This window comes from Vipera ursinii (genome assembly GCF_947247035.1).
Source record: "Vipera ursinii genome assembly, chromosome: 1".
Classification (NCBI taxonomy): Eukaryota; Metazoa; Chordata; class Lepidosauria; order Squamata; family Viperidae; genus Vipera; species Vipera ursinii.
Genome location: NC_139512.1, coordinates 354828335 through 354854794, shown reverse-complemented (window position 1 = coordinate 354854794; position 26460 = coordinate 354828335). Strand labels below are relative to the sequence as shown.

The following is a 26460-nucleotide window of genomic DNA, read 5'->3' as shown; positions in this document are numbered from 1 at the left end:
CTCCTCCAGCACCACAACTCAAACAAACCCATTTTCTTCCTATGTTGGCATTAACTCATAGCAGCCATGTAGGTAGACCTGTCTCCAGGATGACCTTGTCTCCAGCCTGGTAATTCAAGTCTTCCAATGATCCATCTTTGTGTCCACCATGTTGGTGGTCGTCCTCTTCCTTCTTTTCCTTCCACTTTTCTCAGCATTATATGCTTAAGGATCTGGGTCCTCATATCATGTGTCCAAAGTCAAATGAACTGTTCCTTTCTGCCAGTGGTGGGATTCAAATACCTGAACAACCGGTTCTCTGCATGGATGCAGGCCTGGGCATCTAGGCCTAGATTTCCGGAAGTGGCACCCACACACTTCCGGCAGGCCGTTCAAGGCCTGTGAAGCCTCCTCCAGGCCTCCGAGGCCTAAAATGGACTTCCGGAAGAGGTACCCACACACTTCCGGCGGGCCGTTCAAGGCTTGGGAGGCCTCCTTCAGGCCTCCGAGGCCTAGAACGGACTTCCGGAAGTGGCACCCACACACTTCCGGTGGGCTGTTCTAGGCCTGGGAGGCCTCCTCCAGGCCTCAGAGCCATAGAACGGACTTCTGGAAGTGGCACTTACACACTTCTGGTGGGCCGTTCTAGGCCTGGGAGGCCTCCTTCGGGCCTCCGAGGCCTAGAACGGACTTCTGGAAGTGGCACCCACACACTTCCGGTGGGCTGTTCTAGGCCTGGGAGGCCTCCTCCAGGCCTCAGAGCCATAGAACGGACTTCTGGAAGTGGCACTTACACACTTCTGGTGGGCCGTTCTAGGCCTGGGAAGCCTCCTCCAGGCCTCCGAGGCCTAGAACGAACTTCTGGAAGTGGCACCCACACACTTCCGGCAGGCCGTTCTAGGCCTGGGAGGCCTCCTTCGGGCCTCTGAGGCCTAGAGTGGACTTTCGGAAGCAGTGTGCATTCAGCCAGTTCCCCGAACTCAACAAAATTTAGCTACCGCTTCTACCAAACCGGTGTGAACCGGCTGACTCCCACCACTGATTTGTACCTTAGAGGGAGAACTCTGGACTGATTTATTCGATGATCTGTTGGCTTTTTCCCTTGGGTTGACCGTGATATTCTCAGCAGTCTTCTCCCATAGCAACTTCAAAAGCGGCAAACTTCAGAAGCATGCCCACCGGTTTCTTCTACCCATGGAGGAAAAACTGTAGGCAACGCTTTTTTAAAAAAAACATCAATTAGCAATCCTAAACATTTTTTTTATTCCTCTGTAAAATTCTCCTCCTACACCAGGAGACTTATTCTAACTAAACTGGAAGACCAAAGTGATTTATTATCATTGCAATTTAAAGGGGGCCCTTGAGGAATGACTGGTTACTTAGCAACCTTTTGAAATTACGGTGGATCTACCAAAAGCTGCTTATGACCCCTTCCGAAGCTGTGACACCACACTCCCGCAGAACAATTAACCTGTGGAACAGCTGGCCTCCAGAAGTTGTGGGTGCTTCATCACTAGAGGTTTTTAAGAAGAGATTGGGTGGCCATTTGTCCAGAATGGTATAGGGTCTCCAGCCTCAGCAGGGGGTTGGACTAGAAGACCTCTAAGGTCCCTTCCAGCTTTATTCAGCTTAATGGTAAATTAAAGGACAAGGACGCCTTAAAGACTTAGGTCTTTAACTTATGCTCTCTCATTCTGCAGAGGACAGTGGCGCACCTGATCAGTGTAATTAAATGTTAATTACCTTACCCATGGACATACTGCTGGGGAGAATGGGATCTGTAGTCCAAAGAATCTGGACCCAGCATGAATGGAGGCAGTGGAATTAAAGCTTTCTTATTACACCGTTCATTGCCGTAGCTTTGTTGTGTTGCTTATTATACGCTTTCCCTAGATGCAGGCCAGAACCGAGGGTTCATTTTTAGACTACAGAATAGAATATAAATATTAATTGATAATGAGCGATGTCTGAACGAAACCTCAAGGCCCCTTAGGAGTCCCGTTGTGTTCAAAAGCATTATAGGAGATGGGTTTCCTGCTGGAAGCGACAGATTAATCTTGCTCTTAATTGGGCAAATGCTTCTTTAACCCACCAATGTTTTTACAGGGTATTTTAATGATGTGGTTCGGTCTGCGATAATATTTTTCAGCTTCCCTGTTGGATTGCGGATTTATTTTTTATTTTTTTAAGAAAAGGAACATTTACTCTTTGCTGTTTTAAGATAGGACAAATCCCTCAGGCACGATGAAAAATCTACTCTCTTTGGCTTTCTCTTCTTTGTGTGCCATACAGATTGCAGGTAGTCCTCGACTTACGACCACAACTGAGCCCGACATTTCTGTTGTTAAGTCAGACATTTGTTACGGGAGCTTTGCCCCGTTTTACGACCTTTCTTGCCACCGTTGTTAAGCAGATCCCTGCAGATGATAAGTGAGTCACACGGTCGTTAAGTGAATCGGGCTTCCCCCGTTGACTTTTGCTTGTCAGAAGGTCACTAAAGAGGATCACGTGACCTTTGGCCACTGCAACGGCCATAAGTATGAACCCCAAGCACTTGAATTTTGATCGCATGATTACGGGGATGCTACAAAGGTCGTAACTATGAAAAACGGTCGTAAGTCACTTCTTTCAGTGCCATTGTAACTTTGAATGGTCACTAAATGAACTGTTGTAAGTTGAGGACTACCTGTGTAGATTGGGGGTTTTTTTTGTCGTGCAGGAAGAAAAAAGTGGATATTTTTGTTTACCAGCATTGCGAGTTTTCTAAGAAGTTTATTTACTTGCCAACGTGTATCCTACCTGTACACCGCCCTGAGTCCTTCGGGAGAAGGGCGGTATAGAAATTCAATAAATAAATAAATAAATTATTTTTAGAAATAACTCAAGGGGGCAAGCGTATCTAGCACAACTTTCTCCTCCTATTTGCTTGACGACAACAACCCTGTGAAGTGGGTTGGGCTGAGAGAGAGGAATTGGCCCAAAGTCATCCAGTTGGCTTTAATGCCTATGGCAGGACTAGAACTCACCGTCTCCTGTTGATTGGGCCAAAATTACCTGGTCGGCTTTCATGCCTAAGGTGGGTCTAGAACTCACCGTCTCCCAGTGGTTGGCCAAAAGTCTTCCAGTTGGCTTTCATGCCTAAGGTGGGACTAGAACTCACCATCTCCTGGTGATTCGGTCACATCCAGCTGACTTTCATGCCTATAGGAGGACTAGAACTCACCGTCTCCTAGTGATTGGCCCAAAGTCACCAGCTGACTTTCATGCCTATGGGAGGACTGGAACTCACTGTCTCCTGGTGATTGGGCCAAAAATTACCCAGTCGGCTTTTATGCCTATGGTGGGACTAGAACTCACCGTCTCCTGGTGATTGGCTAAAAGTCTTCCAGTTGGCTTTCATGCCTATGGCAGGAGTAGAACTCACCATCTCCTGATTATTGGGCCAAAAATTACCCAGTCGGCTTTCATGCCTAAGGCGGGACTAGAACTCACCGTCTCCTGGTGATTGGCCCAAAGTCGCCCAGCTGGTTTTATGTCTTAAGACAGGATTAGAACTCATGTTCTCCTAAATTCTAGCCTGATACCTTAGCCACCATCCCACACTTGCTTTCCATAGGTTGCACAAGATACTTAACAAAGAAGCGTCTCTCTTTCTGTTCTACGGAAGAATTTTGGAATTTTGCCCCCTTTCAAGATTTGTGACAGAAGACTTGTCTTAGTTTACAGTGAAAGAGGGGAAAAAGGAGGAATCCGTATTTCTATTTTCAGACTCAAATATTTTATTAAAAAGCAGAAGCTTCCCAGCTCAAAACACCTGGGCCCCAAATCCGGATGAATGCAGTTTATTTATTTCACTATTTATTTATTAAATTTATACCCTGCCCATCTCGCTATCAAGGCAGCTCTGGACAGCTTACAACAAACGACAATGCAAACCATTAAAAATGTTAAATATGAATTAGACATGGCCTTAGAAATTACATTAACATGAACACAATGAGCTAAGATGGGAACCAAGAAGCGCCATCTTTTAGCTTTGGGAGATGAAAGAAAAAAGGGGAAAGTGTGGTTTGTTTATTCAAATTGGACGCTGCCACCAGGTTTTCCGAAATGGGGTGGGTCATAATTGTCAGGCAGCGTTAAAAACATTCGCAGTAAAATATAAATCCACTAATCGTAAAACGACATCGCTGCCTAAGTTGGGAGACATCCGGTAACATCTGGATTCACACGGCTTTTCAGTAGCTATGGAAAAGCCTGCTGTCGTTGGAGCCCACCCTTCCCTTGAGGAGTAGCCATTCCAGAAAAGCTTGGCGTGTTCTGTAGCAGAATAACATAGTCGGAGGGGACCTTGGAGGTCATCTAGTCCCACCCCCTGCTCAGCACTTCCCGAGCAAGCTTTAATTTCTACATTTTCTCTGACTTTTTATCTGTTTGGTGGCCCCACCAGATCTTGCTCGCAGGCAAATGATATTTCTGGCAGATCTTCCAATCCACCTTTGTTGCTACTTTGTCGTGCCGCTGCTTGTAGTCGGTTTGGACGATCTTCTTGCAGCAGCTTACCAGGTGGTTCCACTGTTTCTTCAACTTCTCGGCCGGTACGGCATTTGCTGTCTCCTGCAGTCTTCTCAATATTGACTTTTATATGTACTTGTTCTCCTGGCTTGATCTTGTGCAGCCAAAATTAGCCCCTCGGTCTCTTTCTTCAACTTACCTGTTCTTAGTCATTTGTAGCCTCTTGTTGTTATCTGCTTTCCCTGCTTTTTTTTTATGTACTGGGCATGTATTACTTGGTCTTCCCATGCCTCTTTTCAGATTTTCACTTGGTCTTTCTTCAATCAATCCAATCAATCAATCAAAAATTCAATCAATCAATCATTCAATCAGAATAGAGCTGAAAGGGACCTTGGAGGTCTTCTAGTCCAAAACCCCTGCTCAATCAGGAGACCCTACACCAGACATGTCAAACACAAGGCCCGGGGGCCGGATCCGGCCCGTGAAGTGGTTTCATGCGGCCCGTGAAGCCATCCTGGAAACAGTGAGGGAACGGCCCCCACTGCCTTGGCCCTGGCCCAGAGACCCTCCTTCGGCCAGAGACCCCCAGATCTGTCCCACTCCTGGCCAGGCCCCCATAGGCACCCTTGATGCCAACGATGTAGAGCTGGCCACGCCCACCCAGTAGGCCATAAGCACTCTAGCCACGCCCACCCAGTAGGCCACGCCCACCCTGGCCATACCCACCCGGCCCCTTGAGGGCAACCGCAATGCTGATGCGGCCCTCAATGAAATTGAGTTTGACACCCCTGCCCTACACCATTTCAGACAAATGACTCTCCAGTCTCTTCTTAAAACCCTCCAGTGCTGGAGCAGCCATAACTTCTGGTGGCAAGCCGTTCCACTGGTCAATTCCCCTCCCTGTTAGGAAGTTTCTCCTTAATTCCAGGTTGCTTCTCTCCTTGGATTAATTTCCATCCATGGCTTCTTCTCTTTGCCTTCTGGTGCTTTGGGAAATAAGTTGACACCCCCCCCCCCTCTTGTTTGTGGCAGCCCCTCAAATATTGGAATACTGTTATCATGTCAGCCCTGGTCCTTCTTTTCTCTAGACTAGCCAAACCCAGTTCCTGCCACTGTACTTCCTACGTTTTAGTCTCCAGGCTTTTTAATCGTACTAGTTGCTGTTCTCTGTAGCCCAGTCTCTTTGATATCCAGTAAATCTTCCGGGTATGCTAGCTTTAAGCGCAACTTTTTCACTGACCTTCAGATTTTCCTTCTTCAACTGTCTGATGTATGTGCAACACTCACAACGCCCACCGATTTTCCTTGGTAAGTAGACTCTTTCAACGTCACCGGGTGAATAAAGGGCACATGATTCATTCTTCTTCTTCTTCTTCTTCTTCTTCTTCTTCTTCTTCTTCTTCTTCTTCTTCTTCTTCTTCTTCTTCTTCTTCTTCTTCTCCTTCTCCTTATTCTTCTTATTCTTATTCTTATTCTTATTCTTATTCTTATTCTTATTCTTATTCTTATTCTTATTATTCTTATTCTTATTATTATTATTATTATCATTATCATTATCATTATCATTATCATTATCATTATTATTATTATTATTATTATTATTATTATTATTATTATTATTATTATTATTATTAGGGGTGTCTTCCTATCCAGGACTTCTACTTCAGCTTGAGTCCAGACCATTATTTCAGCTGTATTTCTAATGACTGGAATTTTTGACTGTGAGCTATTTTAGGGTGTTTTTTTTAAAAAAAAAAAACGCCACTGTGACTTTTGGACTGAAATTGCAGCTGAAATTGGTAGCGGAATTGCAGAGCTTTTCAAGGCTTTTGATTTGCTTTCATGGGCTTTTACAGTTCCTTTGAACAAGTCTAAATTATATCCATCAGAGTTAAGAGGCAATACATAAAGCACATTTTTTAAAAAAAAAATTCAGATTATTTTTAACGATGCAGTGTCAGGGTAACGATCGATACATGCATGCTGCATTTATGACTGAGGGAGTCCCTATTATGTGACTATACAAAATCGATTTTGCCCCTACGGAAATTTTATTTTCAAAGAGGATTTTAAATAATCTTACAGGAAACCAAGAAGGCAGGGTACTGCCGTTCAATGGATTTCCAGAAACTTATTTCTTGGCGAGAACTTTAAAGGAAATAGGTGAAATGTCATTTATCTCTTCTATAAATTAAATCAGCCTTTCGGTGTTTGAGGGGCTGCCACATAGAAGAGGGGGTCAATTTCTTTCCCAAAGCACCAGAAGGCAAATGCGGCAAGAAACAATGGATGGAAACTGATCAAGGAGAGAAGCAACCTGGAGTTCAGGAGAAACTTCCTAACTGTCAGGACCCACCCCAAACCACGTCTTAGGAAGACAAAATTCTTGGAGTCAAATCTATTCCAAAAAGAATCTTTACTATGACATGCTTGGTTGTAGGAGCGAGACAGGACTTAATATTTCCACGAAGTAAACCCTTATAAAGAGTTCCCGGTTTAACCCCCCTTAATCCCCATTTGGTCAGTCCCCCATCCTTCCTCTCGTATCATCCATCTCGTGGGAAAAAGGAACTTAGGACCTTTCATGTTTATTGCTCTCTTCCGTGACAAAAACCAGATGCTAGCCCCCCCTTTTGTTTCCCCAGTTCAAAAGGCTTCTCCTTTCCTTTGAAATGCCTATTGCTGGTTCAATACACATCTATTCTCTTCTCTTCGGGAGATGGCAGAATCTATGGGATAATGTTTGAAACATTCCATTTATGAATATGATATAAATGGATTCTGACACTAACAGTGAGGACAGTTAACCAGTGGAACAGCTTGCCACCAGAAGTTGTGGGCGCTCCAGCACTGGAGGTTTTTTAGAAGAGGCTGCAGCCACCCAACAGAAATGGTACAGGGCCTCCTGCTTGAGCAGGGGGGTTGGACTAGATGACCTCCAAGGTCCCTTCCAGCTCTGTTCTGATTGAGATTGACAGCCACCTGTCTGAACTGGTAGGGGGTCTCCTGCTTGAGGAGGGGGCTGGACTAGACGACCTCCAAGGTCCCTTCCAGCTCTGTTCTGATTGAGATTGACAGCCACCTGTCTGAACTGGTAGGGGGTCTCCTGCTTGAGGAGGGGGCTGGACTAGACGACCTCCAAGGTCCCTTCCAGCTCTATTCTGATTGAGATTGACAGCCACCTGTCTGAACTGGTAGGGGGTCTCCTGCTTGAGGAGGGGGCTGGACTAGACGACCTCCAAGGTCCCTTCCAGCTCTATTCTGATTGAGATTGACAGCCACCTGTCTGAACTGGTAGGGGGTCTCCTGCTTGAGGAGGGGGCTGGACTAGACGACCTCCAAGGTCCCTTCCAGCTCTATTCTGATTGTGATTGAAATTAAGAGAGTTCCTTGTCTCTAAAAATTTTTTAAATACAATTGCATTGACTTCCCCTCCTCCCTCTCAGACACACACACACACACACACACACACAGACACACACACACACACACAGAGAGAGAGAGAGAGAGAGAGAGAGAGAACACAATTACTTTTCCATCTTGTGTTTAGCATTGAGGAATTCTCAATTGCTCATCTTTTTATACCAGTGTCCCTGCCATTTTAGAGCTGCACATCAAGCGGAATGCCTTAACAGATGACATGTTGCCTGCAAGATGGGGGGGAGGGGGGGGCTGAAAATACCTGTATTTCCTGAGCTGAAACGAGCAGCAGCCTGGAAGGACAAGGGACCGTTCCTCCTCCAGGCTCGCTTAATTTGAAGCAAGCGGCCTGAGAAATCCAGCAGTCGTATCAGAGTAGCACCAGGTTTTCTGTCCTCCTGTGAATTTCCAGAGCTGACTTTTGATTTTACGGGAAGCAAATATCTTGGTCTCGGATCCCCCTCCCTTCATTTTGGATGAGTTTGGGAAACGGTTAAAAGATTAGGAGCTTTCAAATGGGGTTGAGGCAAAAATTGAATAGAGTAGAGTAGAGTAGAATTAGAATTAGAATTAGAAAAGAATAGAATAGAAAATAAAGTAGAATTAGAATGGAATGGAATGGAATGGAATATAAAGTAGAATTAGAATGCAATAGAATAGAATAGAATAGAATAGAATAGAATAGAATAGAATAGAATAGAATAGAATAGAATAGAATGTAGAATTAGAATAGAATAGAATAGAATAGAAAATAAAGTAAAATTAGAATAGAATAGAATAGAAAGTAGAATTAGAATAGAATAGAATAGAATAGAACAGAATATAAAGTAGAATTAGAATAGAATAGAAAATAAAGTAAAATTAGAATAGAATAGAATATAAAGTAGAAATAGAATAGAATAGAATAGAATAGAATAGAATAGAAGAATAGAATATAGAATAAAGTAGAATTAGAACAGAATTAGAATTAGAATAGAATGGAATGGAATTGGAAGGGATCTTGGAGATCTTCTAGTCCAGCCCCCCGCTTAAGCAGGAGAACCTACACCATCTCAAACAATAGAATAGCTTGAGGAGAGGCTGGGCATCACTTGGGGACAGAAGGAGGTGGGTGGAAAGCTTTTCCTTGCCTCTGTGGCTGGTTCCTGGATGCCCTTGGGTGCTCTGGGGGTGTTGGTGCCCCTCAAATAAATCTGGAACCCAAATGTAGCTTTTTCCCCTTGTGTCAGTCAGCAGTGAGAGGTACGCGAATCAGCAAATTCATCATTACTGAAAGGCATTAGGATAGTCTTTTTACCATGGTGGCAGAATTTTATTCTGTTTCTATTCCCATAATCTCTAATCCAATTTATTTGGAGGATGGAACATTCTAGAAAGCTGCTTGAGGTACTCATGAAATACACTAAGCTTAATTCCTGTCACCCCCCACATAGCATTGCCAATTCTGATTATGTGCCATCAAGTTAATGTCAATTCCTAGTGACCATAAGAATAGGATAGGATAGGATAGGATAGGATAGGATAGGATAGGATAGGATAGGATAGGATAGGATAGGATAGGATAGGATAGGATAGGATAGGATAGGATTCTTTATTGGCCAAGTGTGGTTGGACACACAAGGAATTTGTCTCCAGTGCATAAGCTCTCATTGTACATGGAGGGCCTTCTCAGGGTGCCACCGGTAAAAGACTGCCGGCGGATAACACCCAGGGGGAGGGCCTTCTCAGTGGGTGCGCCTGCCCTTTGGAACCAGCTGCCCGTGGAGCTTAGGACTGCCCCCGACCTTCGGTCATTCCGCCGGGACCTGAAGACCTGGCTCTTTGAGCTTTCCGGCCCAGGCTGAGAGTTTTTAAATGGGGTTTTATATTTGTTCAGGGATTAAATTTAATTATTTTAACTGTCTTTAACTTTTGTATTGTATTGACATTTTTAAATACTTTGTAAACCGCCCTGAGTCCTATGGGAAAAGGGCGGTATATAAATTCAATAAACTAAACTAACTAAACTAAACTTCAAATGGTTTCCTTTCCAAATTCATTGATGGAACCTGACTCCTTCCAGTTGGCTGGTGTCATTCACAGGACTGCAGAAATACAGCTGTGGGTGTTGTGCCAAAGGCCTGCCTGATCAATTGTCCCAGAGGTGCTTTTTTCAGGAGGCAACTGGACTTCCGTGTTTTTCCTTTGAAGACGTTTCGCTTCTCATCCAAGGAGCTTCTTCAGCTCCTCGGAGGAGAACCATGACCTGGATGACGGAGAATCTCCATAGACATTTACCAGATAATAATAAGAAGAAGAAGAGTAAGAATAATAAGAATAAAGTTGGAAGGAACTTTGGAGGTCATCTAGTCCAACCCCCTGCTCAGGAAGGAAAACCTATACCATTTCAGATAAATGGCTGTCTAGTCTCTTCTTAAAAACTTCCAGTGTTGGAGCATTCACAGCTTCTGGAGGCAGGTTGTTCCACTGGTTAATTGTTCTCACTGTCAGGAAGTTTCTCCTTAGTTCTAGGTTGCTTCTCTCCTTGATGAGTTTCCATCTGTTGCTTCTTGTCCTGCTTTCAGGTGCTTTGGAGAATAGCTTGACTCCCTCTTCTTTGGGGCAGCCCCTGAGATATTGGAAGACTGCAATCATGTCCCCCCTCATCCTTCTCTTCATTAAACGAGACATACCCAATTCCAGCAACTGTTCCTTATATGTTTTAGCCTCCAGTCCCCTGATTATCTTTGTTGCTCTTCTCTGCACTCTTTCTAGAGTCTCAACATCTTTTTTATATTGTGGCAACCAAAACTCAATGCAATGTTCCAAGTGTGGCCTTACCCAGGCCTTGTAAAGTGGTACTAACACTTCACGTGAGCTTGAATCAAAATTCTGTTATTTCAATAAGGTCCCAGGCATCCTAATGTAATCTGTTTCTTGATCTGGTCTATCCCAAAGGGCATACCTTGCTGTAGGTCTCACCTGCAAATTCAACTTGTCATGAAGAAGGGGAAGGTTCTCTGTTAGGAATTGGCTACGAGGTAGCACTCTTGTGTTGTTCTCTCTCGCTAATCTTCGTTGCTTAACAACAGTGGTCTATTAAATAAGCCGCAACTTGTTGAGCTTCAGGGAAATCAGAAAATCCAGGCAGTTCAAATGAATATCGAGATTCATTGCAAGCTTAAGCTCTTCAAAAGAACCCGAAGCACTAACGGTCAAAGCAAATTGGTGGTAGGTAAGACACAAAGGAATTCAAAGTGGGCTGGACTTCGATCCCTTGTGAGCGCAAAGGGATTCGTGACTGATGATGCGTTTGACTCCTCCCTCAGTCTCAGCCTGGTCTTCTCCTACATATCGTGTCTCCCCGAAAATAAGACCGGGTTTTATATTAATTTTTGCTCCAAAAGATGCATTCGGGCTTATTTTCTGGTTAGATCTTATTTTGGAGGAAATACGGTACTCAATGCATCCGTCTGGCTGATGATCTTAACCGGGGCTTATTTTGGGGGTGGGGCTTATATTACAAAGGTCCTGAAAAATCATGCTGGGGCTTATTTCCCAGTTGGGTCTTAGTTTCGGGAAAACACGGCAACTGGTGAGTTTATTCAAACTCAAGTGAGAGCCTGGTTGGTTGGGGGGTTAAGGACCAGACTAGAAATTATCAGACTGTGAGTTCTAGTCCTGCCTCTGCATGAAAGCCAGCTGGGCGACTTTCGGCCAAACACTAGGAGATGGTGAGTTCTAGGCCTGCCTTTGGGCCAATCACCAGGAGATAGTGAGTTCTAGTCCCACGACAGGCATGAAAGCCAGCCGGGTGACTTTGACCCAATTGCCAGGTGATGATGAATTCTAGTCCTGCCATTGCATGAATGCTGGCTTTTGACTTGAGGCCAATCACCAGCAGATGGTGAGTTCTAGTCCCATGACAGGCATGAAAGCCAGCCAGGTGACTTTGACCCAATTGCCAAGTGATGGTGAGTTCTAGTCCTGCTGTTGCATGAACACTGGCTTTTGACCTGAGGCCAATCAGCAGGAGATGGTGAGTTCTAGTCATGCCTTGGCATGAAAGCCAGTTACATGACTTTGGGCCAGTCACCAGGAACTGGTGAGTTCTAGTCCCATCAGAGCATCAAAGCCAGTTAGGTATGTTACTAATAGGAAGGTTGCATTGGTGTGGGCCTGTTTGTGTCTGTGTTTATATGTTTGCATATGTCCTTTCCCAAGGGGAGGACCTTGGTTGGAATGCTAGAAGAGATATTATGAGTGCTGAGAAATCCTTGGAGATTTTACTACTAACTAGAGGTAGCCTAAGTTGCGTGCGACAGTTGCATGCTTAAAAAGCATTCTTACATATTCTTAATGCAATTCTGCAAAATTTTGCTTTGATCAGTAATCCAGATTAGTATCAGGCCTTACTACGTAGTGGACACCAGGATGCTACACACTACCCCTTTTGGTCAAGGCTTCTCCTTGACTGGGGAATTCTGGGTGTTCAAGTGTTCCCCCCCCCCACTTCCCATCTTAAAGTTCCTAAGCTCAGTCTAGATCAGGGCTCTTCAAACCTGGCCCTTTTATGACTTGTGGACTTCAACTCCCAGAATTCCTCAGCCAGCGTGCACGTTCCGGCCTCTTGCTATGTTGCTAGACTGTGTATTTTTGCGCCTCTGAGCAACTGTGTGGGTAGACAGCACAACGGCGGAAGTTGAAAAAGAGGCGCCCCTCGCTGGCATTTTAAGTTAAAGGGCTGGCATTTTATTCCTGACAGCGTGTTATTTGGCGGGTGTTGTTGGCATTGTTAGCTTTAAGACTCCCTGCAAGAAATTTACGGAAACATGACATGCCCAAAAAAGGGGAAGTTTTCCCCCTTTGATAGGGGCAGTACGACTTGCGTCGTTATGTAAGGCTGCCCTAAATTTACCGATTGAAAACTGAGCTTGTTGGCCTAAGCAGGGTCATTTGGGGGTATAATTTGCAGATGACACTAAAATGGCAGGAATAGCCAACCCTCCAGAAGAACCCAAAAGTGCTTTTTTTTTTCAAGAGGCCAACTGGAGTTTCTTGTTTTTCCTTTGAAGACATTTTGCTTCTCCTCCAAGGAGCTTCTTCAGCTCTGACTGGATGGTGGGGAATGGAAGGATTTATACTCCTCGCAGACAGCTGAGGAGTATAAATTTTAGAGGGTCGTTGAGGCCACCTGGAGGTTTATCTATTTCTTCAGGGTCAACTGAACGGTGCCAGTGGGCGTGGAGCCTTCTTGGAACCGCTGAAAGGACCGTGTTGTCAACTGGAGATGGATGGTGTTGTGTCTCTCCCCACTCTGTTGAGGGAGGGCTGTCCAATTTTGACACAGATGGCCTCTTTGACCCCTCTTTCAAGCCAGCGGTCCTCTCTGTCCAAAATGTGGACTTTGCTGTCTTCGAAAAAGTGGACTTTGTCTTGTAAGTGCAGATGGATGGCCGAATCTTGTCCTATGGGTTTGTTCTGCTATGCCGCCGTTACTTGGAAAAAAGAGAAAAGAGGAAGCACATCGCTTAATCTTCAAAAATATCAGGTCGCTTCCAGCTCGTACGTAACCCTGGCGCGATTCTGCCCCTGGCTCTTTGCTTTTTTTACCGTAACTTTTTACCGTAAAGTTTCCAACTTTTTTCCATTTCTTCCTTCTCTTCCAGTAACTGCCCCTCGCTCCTGGCAGCAGCTTTAGCCCGGGCCACAGCGGATGATGTCCTGCAGAGTGACCTTTCCAATCTTTACCTGCCCAGACACGAGGACAGTCCAGATGGGATCATACGTAAGTGAGAAAATGCATCACTCTCAACCGTGGCAACTTTAAGAGGTGTGGACTTCAACTCTGGCTGGGGAATTCTGGGAACGTCCACAGATCTTAAAAGTTGCCAAAGCTGGGAAACACTGATTTGGTTGAGGAATTCTGGGAGTTGAAGTCCACACATCTTCAAGTCGCCACAGTTGAGAAACACTGGTGTGGAATTCTGACCCGTAACTTGAACTCGGGACCGCCAATATTCTGGAGCAGCTTCCTTTATTATATTTCTTAAGGAGGGAGCCAGTTGCTTAAATGTCTCACTAGAAACCCCATCTCAGAGTATGCCTTGATGAAACCAAAGGCACTGAGAAAAGCGACTTATGACCATTTTTCACACTTATCACCATGGCAACCTCCCCACGGTCACGCCATCAAACTTTGGAGGCTTGGTAATTGGGTCACGTTGGGCTCAATTGTGATCGTAAGTCGAGGACGAATCCACAACATGCCCGGCTTTAGGTCTTGAGACGGAAGCTCAGGTTTGACCAAAGAAGAGGAGGGTTGGGGAGGTACAAAACAACTGCGGCTGGATAATCGGCTCCCTGATGTGCAACCATGAATAAGAAAATAACTTTTGATCCTGCAAGCACAGGAAGAAATGCAGGACATTTAGAAACGCTACAGCCGTTTGAAGTCAATAGAGCAGTGACCCGCTAAGCTAAGTGCTTTGCATATTAAACAGTCTGTTTATTTTTCTCTCTCTGTGTGTGTGTGTGTGTGTGTGTGTGTTTGTGTGTGTGTGTGTGTGTGTATATATATATATATATATGCACACACAAACACACACACACACATATATATATATAAAGGTAAAGGTAAAGCTTCCCCCGCACATGCGTGCTAGTCGTTTCCGATTCTAGGGGCCGGTGCTCATCTCCGTTTCAAAGCCGAAGAGCCAGCGCTTGTCCGAGGACGTCTCCGTGGTCACGTGGCCGGCATGACTAGATGCCAAAGGCGCACGGAGCGCTGTTACCTTCCCACCGGAGTGGTCCCTATTTTTCTACTTGCATTTTTATGTGCTTTCGAACTGCTAGGTTGGCAGAAGCTGGGACGGGTAACAGGCGCTCACTCTGCTACGCGGCACTCGGGATTCGACCCACCAAACTGCCAACCTTCTGATCGAGAAGCTCAGCGTCCTAACCCACTGAGCCACCATGTCACTTTTTATATATATATATTTGTGTAAATTACTAACAAAGAATTAAAGGGAAACTGAGATGCATTTCTGACTCCTTAGTCGTCCTCAGTCAGCTATACCCTTCTGAGATTCGAACCTGGGCTGATTGCATCCAAGGCAGTTTTATTTGCCTCTAAGCCACAAGGTCCCTCTCGCTCTATTAGCTTTTTTTTCTGCAAGGGAAGATATGTTTCAAATGTTAACTATTTAGATTACCTTGCTAGGCCCCAAACATGGGGCAAATCTTTATTTCCTGTTTTCAGCCTATCTTGAAGGCTATCAAACAGGCAGTAGTCACACCGGACAATTCATATATTTGTGTAAATTACTATTTACACAAATATATGAATTGTCCGGTGTGACTACTGCCTGTTTGATAGCCTTCAAGATAGGCTGAAAACAGGAAATAAAGATTTGCCCCATGTTCCCAGGCCTAGAACAGCCCACCGGAAGTGCATGGATACCACTTCTAGAAGTCCGTTCTAGGCATTGAAGGCCTGGAGGAGTCCTCCTAGACCTAGAATCATCTACCGGAAGTGCATGGATACCACTTCCGGAACTCTGTTCTAGGCATCGGAGGCTCAGGCCTCATGATTGTCCCAAGGGTGCTTTTTTTCAAAAGGCAACTGGACTTTCTTTTGTTTTTTCTTGAAGACGTTTCGCTTCTCGTCCAAGAAGCTTCTTCATTTCTGACTGAATGATGGGGAATGGAAGGATTTATACTTCTTGCAATCATCTGGTCATTAGTACTCCCTCTGAGAGTCTTTCTACATTGCAGTGTGACATTTACAGACCTGTACCTTGGCGAAACAAAACAACCACTTCACAAACGCACGGCACAGCGTAGGAGAACAAACCCATCAGGATAAGATAGAGCAGTCCATCTGCTTTTAAAAGACACAAGGACGCTCTTTTGAAGACAGCAAAGTCCACATTTTGGACAGGGAGGACCGCTGGTTTGAAAGAGGGGTCAGAGAGGCCTTGTGTGTCAAAACTGAACAGCCCCCCCTTCAACAGAGGGGGAGGAACATGACACCATCCATCTCCAGTCTACAACACGGTCCTTTCAGCAGTTCCAAGATGGCTTCACACCCATTTGCACCACTCAGGTGACCCTGAGGACACAGACAAACCTCCAAGTGGCCTCAAGGACTCTCTAAAAGGATGCAAATGACCAGCTGTCTGCAAGGAGTACAAATCCCTCCATTCCCCACCATCCAGTCAGAGCTGAAGAATCTTTTGGGAAGAGAAGCGAATTGTCTTCAAGGGAAAACAAAGAGAGTCTAGTTGCCTCTTGAAAAAAAAGCACCTTTAATCGCAAAGGTCCACTCCGAACAACTTCCACAGCTGTTAAGGTGATGAAAACTTTTTTTAAAAAAGGGTCAGGGGTAGGCAACCTCGGCTCTTTTATGACTCGTGGACTTCAACTCCCAGAATTCCTGAGCCAGCCCTGCTGAGGAGAAAGGGAGAGGTTTCCATGCTGAGCCAGGCTGGCTGAGGAATTCTGGGAGTTGAAGTCCACGAGTCATAAAAGAGCCAAGGTTGCCTACCCCTGGTCTAGGCCTAGGCCACTTTATGACTCCTGGACTTCAACTCCCAGAATTCCTGAGCCAGCCCTGCTGAGGGGAAAGGGAGAGGTTTCCAAGCTGAGCCAGGCTGGCTGAGGAATTCTGGGAGTTGAAGTCCACGAGTCATAAAAGAGCCCAGGTTGCCTACCCCTGGCATGGGGATGAAATAGCTAAGCCTATAAAGAAGAGGCTGCTTGCGTGGATAGCTTGTTTTCTGGACTTTACTGTTATTATTATATTTCATTGATGGAATTAACTTTCCTTTTGGAGGCAGCCAATCGGGAGGTTTTATGGAGGTCTTGCTGTTTTGATTTATTTTTTTTAAAACAGGTCACGATACAGAAGGTTTTTATAAAAAAGCGGAAAGAAGCTTTCCCTTGTTTTTTTTTAACGCTTACACAATGCAGCAAAAGTTTACACCCGCCCCTTCAAGGTCATGTCTGTTTTTTTTCACTCCGGAGTTCTGCTGAGTAAGATCCCCAAACGCCAGTTAGGGACGGGAGGCAAACATTTCTAGGACATGCTGACGGGCTGTTTATTGTTCAGCCTGCAAAATAGATTGTCATCTTTCCTTCCCTTGTGCTTTTGTTCAAAAAGAGTTTAATTAATTAATAAATAAATAAATAGTGCCGAGCCAAGGACGGTGGCTTATTTTTGGCTGCGTTTGTGAGGAGGTGGCTCTTTTTCGCAGAAGGAAACGGATCTGTTTGTTCAGCTGTACAAACCCTCATTAATTTCAAATTGAGATTGGCGAAACCAGCATAAATGTTTGACAGACTCCTCATCTTTTGAGGATGCTGGAAGCTGTTAGCAGCTGCTCTACTCCAAGTGTCTTCTTGCAGTTACAAAACCCAAGGCAGGTAGTCCTCTAGTTATGACCACACAATTGGGCCAAAAATAGCTGTCTATCTATCTATCCATCCATCCATCCGTCCGTCTGTCCATGCAGTGGTGGGATACAGCCAATTTGTACCAGTTCAGCAAAACCAGTAGCTAATTTTTTGTTGCCCAGGTCCAGAATGGACTTCCGGAAATGGCATCCACGCAGAGAACTGGTTGTTCACATATTTGAATCCCACTACTGCATCCATGTCTGTCTGTCTGCCTATCTATATCTATCATCCATCTCTGTCTGTCTCTTTCTCTCTGTGTGCCTATATCTATCTATCTATCTATCTATCTATCTATCTATCTATCTATCTATCTATCTATCTATCTATCTATCTATTCCTGTCTGTCTGTCTATCTATCCCTGTGTCTATGTGTGTATGTATGTATGTATGTATGTATGTATGTATATATGTATCTATCTATCATCTATCTATCTATCATCTATCTATCTATCTATCTATCTATCTATCTATCTATCTATCTATCTATCTATATCTATCTATCTATCTATCTCTATCTCTGTCTATTCTCTTATCATATCTCTCTCCATCCTTATCTCTATCATCTCTCATCTGTCTGTCTGTCTGTCTGTCTATCTATCTATCTATCTATCTATCTATCTATCTATCTATCTATCTATCTATCTATCTATCACTTGTCTAATCAAAGAATCACCAAGAACTCTCCCACCAACACTGACAGGGCAAAACATTGTATATAAACAGAGAGCAAACCCTTCTGATACTGAAGATGTTATTTGGGTGGGTCTTGAAACGTCTGCAAGAAAACCACCAAGCTGAGAGACAAGGGCCCCTCAGTTCAACCCTGAGCTACAAATATTTTCCTCCTCCTCCTCCTCCTCCTCCTCCTCCCCCCCCCCCCACTCTCTTCTAGCCTAGCTACCTAGCTGGGTCTTGAAACGTCTGCAAGAAAACTGCCAAGCTCAAAGAGCACCAGGGACCCCACACCCTTAGCAGTTCCCAGTCGTTGCCGTTTGTCACCTTTTCTGCCATTGCTTACAAGCACCTCTGAAGACGTTGGGAGCTTTACACACAAAGACGGCCGTGCAGCGGACTGCGAACTAGCCGTCGTTTCTTAAGCAGCCATTCCTGGGCAACCAGCCCACCATGGTGAGGTAAAGTGGCTGGATTGGGACTTCCGCTACAATTTTAGGCTTCCTGGCTGGAGGGGACGGAGCACTCGGTGGTAAACCTAGACAGGATGACGGCTGACTCAGCCCCAGCACAGCACTCCAGCATTAAGGATTGATGAGTAATTTACAGCTGCATGGGGGTGGATAAACCCCCAGAGGACTCTTTCAAAAAAAAAATTGTGAACCAGTAATTATTGATGATGCTCACACAGTGTGTGCCATCCCCAGGGGGGTTGCCCTTCCGAGCATCAACAGAGCGAGCCGACTTTTTCTCTCCGGCTGGAGCACAAGCCTTCCTCTCCAGCACAAGTGTGCATTTCTGTTTCTCTTCAATCCATCAGAATAGAACTGGAAGGGGCCTTGGAGGTCTTCTAGTCGAAGCCCCTGCTCAAGCAGGAGGTCCTATACCACTTCAGACAGGTGCCCGTCCAGTCTCTTCTTAAAAGACCTCTAGCGATGGAGCACCCAGAACTTCTGGAGGCAGGCTGTTCCACGGGTTAATTGTTCTCACCGGCAGGAAATCCCTCCTTAATTCTAGGTTGCTTCTCTCCTTGATTAACAGAATAACAGAGTTGGAAGGGACCTTGGAGGTCATCTAGTCCAACCCCCTGCTCAGGCAGGAGACCCTATACCATGTCAGACAAATGGCTAACCAGTCTTTTCTTAAAAACTTCCAGTGTTGGAGCATTCACAGCTTCTGGAGGCAGGTGGTTCCACTGGTTGATTGTCCTCATGGTCAGGAAAATTTTCCTTAGTTCTAGGTTGCTTCTCTCCTTGATTAGTTTCCATCTGTTGCTTCTTGTCCTGCCTTCAGGCGCTTTGAAGAAGAATCTCTCCAGCATCTGATTGAGGGGGTCTGCCCCATCTTAGTGTGGAAGTGTATCCAATTCAGTGTATTCCTGCACGGATTGTAGAGAATCAGTTATAGATAGTCCTCAATTTACGATCACAATTGGGACCAGAATTTCCATTAATAAGCCAATTGGTTCTTAGATATAGAGCAGAACAGAAATAGAATAGAATAGAATAGAATAGAATAGAATAGAATAGAATAGAATAGAATAGAATAGAATAGAATAGAATAGAATAGAATAGAATAGAATAGAATAGAAGCTGGAAGGGACCTTGGAGGTCTTCTAGTCCAGCCCCCTGCTTAAGCAGGAGAACTTATACCGTCTCAGACAGCTGACTGTCTAGCCTCTTCTTAAAAATCTACAGTGATGGAGCACCCACGATTTCTGGTGGCCAGCTGTTCCACTGGTTAATTGTCCTCACTGTCAGGAAGTTTCTCCTTAATTCCAGGTTGCTTCTCTCTTTGATCAGCTTCCAACCATTGTTTCTCGTCCTTCCCTCTGGTGGTTTGGAGAATAGTTTGATGCCCTCTGTCTTGTGGCAGCCCCTCAAATACCAGAATACTGCTATCATGTCCCCCATTTCTTTTTTTTTTTAGACTAGCCAAACCCAAGTTCTGCAGCCGTTCTTCGTATGTTTTGGTCTCCAGGCCTTGGATCGTCTTAGTTGCTCTTCTCTGAACTTTTTCCCCCCAAACTCTCAACATCTTTTTTGTGATATGGTGACCAAAATTGGTTGCAGTATTCCAGGTGTGGTCTCACTAGGGTTTTGTAAAGCCGCACTAATACCTTGCGTGAGGTTGATTCGATGCCTCTGTTTATACTGCCCAAGATTGTGTTAGCTTTTTTGTTTGCTGGCTCATGGTTAAGTGATCGTCCACTCGGACTCCGAGGTCCCTCTCACAGTTGCTGTTTTTGAGCCGAGTCTCACCCAGTCTCTACTTGTGCCTTTGGTTTTTCCTGCCTAAATGTAAAACTTTGCTTTTCTCCATACTGAAACTCATTTGGTTGGATAGAGCCCATTGTTTCTCAAGATCTTCTTGGATCCTCAGCTTGTCTTCTGGGGTGTTGGCTACTCGTCAATTTGGTGTCATCTGCAAATTTGATGCGTTCCCCTTCAATTCCCCCATCTAAGTCATTGATGAAGATGTTGAAGAGTCCTGGGCCTAAGATGGAACCTTGTGGTACCCCACTGCTTACTTCTCTCCATGTGGACGTAGTGCCATTGAGGACTACTCGTTGAATACAACTTGTCAGCCAGCTACAGATCCATCTGGTGGTGATGTTGTCTATTCCACCTTTTTCTAGCTTACCACGGAGTAGGTTGTGTTCTATTTTGTCAAATGCCTTACTAAGATCTAAGTATACTACGTCCACAGCATTTCGCTGGTCTATTAAGTCTGTTAAGTGAGTTGCACCCATTTTAAACAGTCTTTTAAGCGAATTGTGTGCAATCTGGGTTTCCCCCTTGTTAGAAGCCAGCTGGGATAGGTCACAAATGGTGATCTGGTAACCCCCGTGTGTCAAAAATACATGCTGGTTGCCAAGCACTCAGACTGATCACATTTCGTGAGGACACCGGCAATGGTTGTAAGTGTGAGGATCATTGATAAGTCACTTTTTTTCAGTGTCGTCGTAACTTTGGCCGACAAATTGTCGTAAGTTGAGGATTATCTGTACTTCTTTCCAAGGAAGCCACTTGCCGCTGCTGGTAGAGAGGAGCATTAGCTCCTTAGTGGAGGCCACATCAATCGCAGTAGCAATGGCACTTTCCTATGGAGACTCTGAGTCCTGGTTATCCCACTTTTTCAAGACGCAACTGGACTTCCTTGTTTTTCTTTGAAGACATTTCACTTCTCATCCAAGAAGCTTCTTCACCTCTGACTGGATGGCGGGGAATGGAAGGATTTGTACTCCTTGCAGACAGTTGGTCATTTGCCTTCTTTTAGAGAGTTGCTGAGGCCACTTGGAGGTTTCTCTGTGTCCTCGGGGTCACCTGAGTGGTGCAAATGGGCGTGAAGCCATCTTGGAACTGCGGAAAGGACTGTGTGGTAAACCGGTCATAGATGGTGTCCTATCCTTTTATAGTGCTTTACAGCCCTCTCTAAGTGGTTTACAGAGTCAGCCTATTTGCCCCCAACAATCTGGATCCTCAGTTTACCGACCTCAGAAGGATGGAAGGCTGAGTCAACCTTCAGCTGGTGAGGATCGAACTCCTGGCACTGGGCAGAGTTAGCCTGGCGTACTGCATTCTAAGCATTGCGCCACCACGGCCCATCAAACTGCTACTTCTCCACATTCCCAATGAACATAGTTTGTTCAAGATTCACGAGTGGGCCAAAAGCAAGTCCCAGTTCTGTAGACTAGGATACAACCAAGAGAGAGTCCTCAGCGTACGACCACAATTCAGCCCCAAATTTCTTTTCGCTAAGCAAGAGAGTTAAGTGAATTTGTCCCATTTTATGACCTTTCTTGGCACAGTTGTGAAGTGAATCACTGCAGCTGTTAAGTTGGTCACTCAGTTATTAAGTGAATCTGGCTTCCCCCATTGACTTTGCTTGTCAGAAGGTCGCAAAAGGGGATCACATGACCCTGGGAGACTTGCAACCGTCATATATATGAGCTAGTTGCCAAGTGTCCGAATTTTGATCACGTGACTATGGGGGACTCTGCAAGGGTCATAAATGTGCAAAATGGTCATAAGTCACTTTTTTCTGTTGTAACTTTGGTCACTAAATGAAGAGTCGTAAGTTGAGGACTCTCGGTAATGCTAAAACTAAGCGGTTCAAAAGTCTAGCCCAAGGGTCCTCCAACTTGGCCCTTTTATGACTTGTGGACTTCAACTCCCAGAATTCCTCAGCCAGGCACGTGAGAAATTTTTTTTTCCACACAGAATGACTGAGTCTGCAAAGATGGCACTAGCTGCGGATCCAGCCAAGTGGGTGAAATTTTACTCTAATCCAGATTTCATCAGACAGAACGATTCCCTCCCTATTTACGCTGCATGTTTAATTTCCCATTTGCTGCATCGTTCTGTCACAGGAGTCTTCAAACTTGGCCCTTTTAAGAATTGTGGACTTCAACTCCCAGAATTCCTCAACTCCCAGTATGCTTGGCTGAGGAATTCTGGGAATTGAAGTCCATAAGTCATAAAAGGGCCAGGTTGGAAGACCCCCCTGTTCTATCAGTTTCCAGGTGGGATCTAGAAAATTAAAATGAATAAGGGAAGGTCACCATAGGGTGGTTTATGCTGGAAGTCCTCAACGTACGACCACAATTGAGCCCAAAATTTCTTCTGCTAGGCAGACCAGTTGTTAAGTGAGTTTAGCTCCGTTTTAGCACGTTTCTTGCCCCTGTTTTTAAGTGGATTTTATTTATTTATTTATTTATTTATTTGATTTGTATACCGCCCTTCTCCCTAAGGACTCAGGGCGGTGAACACTGACAAAAAAACAGAATGCACAAATACAGATATTGAAAACAAATGAAACCCTAATTTTGCCCCAATCCAGAAGATGGTTACCTTAAAACAATAATTACAACAGAACCCGTCAGACCAGACCGGATTGCTCAAACAGATATGTTTTTAGGTCACGTCGGAAGGAGCGAAGGTCGGGAGCCATCCGGAGCTCAACCGGTAAACGGTTCCATAGGTCAGGCGCGCCCACAGAGAACGCCCTCCCTCTGGGAGCCACCAGACGGCATTCTCCGAACGGCGGAAGCCTGAGCAGGCCCTCTCTGTGGGAGCGCACTGGACGGAGGGACGTTGACGCTGGCAGCAGGTGATTCCTAAGGTACTCCGGACCCATGCCATGTAGGGCTTTGAAAACCATTACCAGCACCTTGAATCTTACCCGGGGGACAACTGGGAGCCAATGCAGCTCACGGAGTAGAAGTGTAACATGGGAGTATCGGGAGACTCCCAACACAACTCTCGCGGCTGCATTCTGTACCAGTTGGAGCCTCCGAGTGGTCCTCAAGGGCAGCCCCATGTAAAGAGCATTGCAGTAGTCTAAACGAGAGGTCACGAGTGCATGAGTGACCGTACGTAGGGCATCTCGGTCTAGATAGGGCCGTAATTGGCGAACCAGGCGAACCTGGGCAAAGGCTCCCCTAGTCACAGCTGTTATGTGGTCTTCCAAGGAAAGCTGTGAATCTAAGAGGACTCCCAAGTTGCGAGCCCTATCTGTGGGGGGTAATAACTTACCCCCTATAGAAAGAGATGGAATGTTCTGAATATCTCGAGATGCCGGTACGTACAGCCACTCAGTCTTGTCAGGGTTGAGTTGAAGGATCCCTGCAGTTGTTAACTTAGTAACGGGGCTTCCCCACTGACTTGTCAGAAGTTCCCAAAAGGGGATCGCATGAGCCCCGGGGGCACTGTGACCGTCATAAATACAGGCCAGTTGCCGAGCCAATTTTGATTGTGTGATGGTGGGGATGCCGCAATGGTCGTAAGCGTGAGAAATGGTCACGAGTACCTTTTTTTCAGTGCAGTTGTAACTTTGAACGGACCCTAAAGGAACTGTCCTAAGTGGAGGACTGCCTGTATCTTAACTATTTTGGCAAAACATCACAAGGAAAAGGATTTACTCCTGGAAGAACAATATTCCTTTGTCTTTCAACACGGAGTTTTTCGTTCCTACATGGTGTTCGCTCTCCTTTCAGACGTGGACACGGAGAAGTTGGCTCGCACAGTCTTCAGCAGGCTTCACAACACTTGCAGCGCCTGGTTGAAGGACTTCCCGCTCCAGACAAAGCCACATCGGTACTACGACACATCGATCCACGCCATTAAGAACATGAGACGCAAGATGGAGGACAAACACGTCTGCATTCCAGACTTCAACACCCTCTTCAACCTGGAGGTAAAGGGAGTCCGGCCAGCAGGGAGCTAAGTCACATGAGATGAAATTCTAGGTGGCCAAGAATGCTAGAATCCAGGTGGGACCCAAGGGAAATGTTTTCATTGCATGTAGGCTTAATAAGGTGGGTAGCTGCCAAAAAAGCCAACACAGTGCTAGGCTGCATTAACAGAGGGAATCAAGATCACGTGAAGTGTTAATACCAGTTTACAAGGCCTTGGTAAGGCCACACTTAGAATACGGCATCCAGTTTTGATCACGACGTGAAAAAGATGTTGAGGCTCTAAAAAGAGTACAGACAAGAGCAACAAAGATGATCAGGGGACTGGAGGCTAAAACATATAGGGAACGGTTGCAGGAATTGTGTATGTCTAGTTTAATGAAGAGTAGGACAAGGGGTGACATGATAGCAGCGTTCCAATATCTCAGGGGTTGCCCCAAAGAAGAGGGAGTCAAGCTGTTCTCCAAAGCACCTGAAGGCAGGACAGGAAGCAACGGATGGAAACTAACCAAGGAGAGAAGCATACATATACACATATACATACACATGCACACATATACATACATCTGTAATATATACATGTACACACACACACACACAGGTTGCATTGGGGTTTTACTTCTGTAAGTGGCCCAGAGTCACAGTGAGTTGGGAGGCCATCTAAATTTTCTTAATAAATAAAAAGGAATTAATGTAGACAGAAATCTTGCCAAACTGAAGCAAACTACAACATCAATAAAAATGTGCTCTGAGAACTTCTAGGGAGGAGCCGTCTTGAGCTTCTTCCTCCGAACAAAACTATCTAAAACCTTGCTGTCTCCTGGTCCTCTGGAATGCAGCCCCTACTTCCTGGGAATCCAGACTACATTCCACTACACCACTGCTGTACTGGTTAGACCGTATAACAGAGTTGGAAGGGACTTTGGAGGTCTTCTAGTCCAACCCCCTGCTCAGGCAGGAGACTCGATATCATTTCAGATAAATGGCTGTCCAGTCTCTTCTTAAAAACTTCCAGAGTTGGAGCACCCACAACTTCTGGAGGCAGGCTATTCCATTGGTTAATTGCTCTCACTATTAGGAAATTTCTCCTCAGTTCCAGGTTGCTTCTCTCCTTGATGTGTTTCCATCCATTGCTTCTTGTCCTGCCTTCAGGCGCTTTGGAGAATAGCTTGACTCCCTCTTCTTTGGGGAAACCCCCTAGGCTGTAGGAGAAGGAGTGGCAGAGCCTGGCAGAGATGGTGGTGGGGACGTCAAGAGAGTTATCAGCCTAGAATCTTTACGTTCCCGCAAGTGGTCCTAAGTCCAACCCCTCTTGAATTCTGTTGACTGACCTAACGCCAATTTAGTGTTGACCGTTGACATTTGTGTGTAGGCATGAGCCGTAAATCAGCTTAAGTGGAGCTTAACATGTGGTCTGGATTCTTCAACCCTGACAGCTTCCATATCCATCTTTTCCCACAGGACGGCTAACCTCTGTGCGTGATTTTTAGTCAGTACCAGTCTGACTTAATTTTTTTCTCGTTTAAAGGCCCTCTGCATAACCTGGTTGCTGAAGCTGCTGGCCCTCAGCCTATTCTCTGCTTGATTTGCTCCTTTTTCGATTGGCAGGATCAAGAGGAGCAGGCCTATTTTGCCGTCTTCGATGGCCACGGAGGCGTGGACGCGGCCATCTACGCCTCCATTCACCTGCACGTGAATTTGGTGCACCAAGAAGCGTTCCAGCATGACCCCGCCGAAGCCCTCTGCAAGGCCTTCCGGGTGACGGACGAGCGCTTTGTGCAGAAGGCAGCCAGAGAGGTGAACTGGCTTCATTGCTTGAGCGAGCGGGCAGGACTTGGTTTTCAGACAGCTCTGGGATTACGACCAGACTGAATCTGGAACCACCATTCTGTTTGTGTCGGAGGCTTCGTTTAAAGCAGCAGTCCCCAGCCTTTCCAGCTCTCTGGACTGGCAATGGCAATGGCATCAGCAGGGTGTGTGTGTGTGCGTGTGCGTGTGGGTGTAGGGGAAATGGTTACTTGGTGGTGGGCCAAAGCATGTGTTTCTAGCTCCATTTGCACAAGTGGCATGCATCACGCATACGGCTGACACAAATGGAGCTTTGCACAGAGTTGTGCTCACCCGCCTCTTGAGTAAGTGGAGCTGCATGCATGCACGCAGGCACACTCAGCTGCTGATTGTGCAGCCTGATTCTGAACAGGCTGTGGCCCGGTACTGGGCTATAGTTCAGGGGTTGGGGA

General features: G+C 45.6%; 2 protein-coding genes across 2 annotated transcripts in view; both read left to right on the top strand.

Moving 5' to 3' along the window:
* Positions 1 to 26460, top strand: part of PPM1E (protein phosphatase, Mg2+/Mn2+ dependent 1E) — a 118498-nt gene that overhangs the window by 82856 nt on the left and 9182 nt on the right. Inside the window, exons 3-5 of the mRNA XM_083379623.1 lie at positions 13563 to 13681; positions 24023 to 24222; positions 25829 to 26017. Of these exons, the coding sequence (XP_083235749.1) occupies positions 13563 to 13681; positions 24023 to 24222; positions 25829 to 26017 (508 nt within the window). The remainder of the gene's footprint in view (positions 1 to 13562; positions 13682 to 24022; positions 24223 to 25828; positions 26018 to 26460) is intronic.
* The window catches only part of LOC310650870 (uncharacterized protein), an 85433-nt gene that overhangs the window by 57660 nt on the left and 1313 nt on the right, over positions 1 to 26460 (top strand). The gene's annotated exons all lie outside the window — the stretch shown is intronic.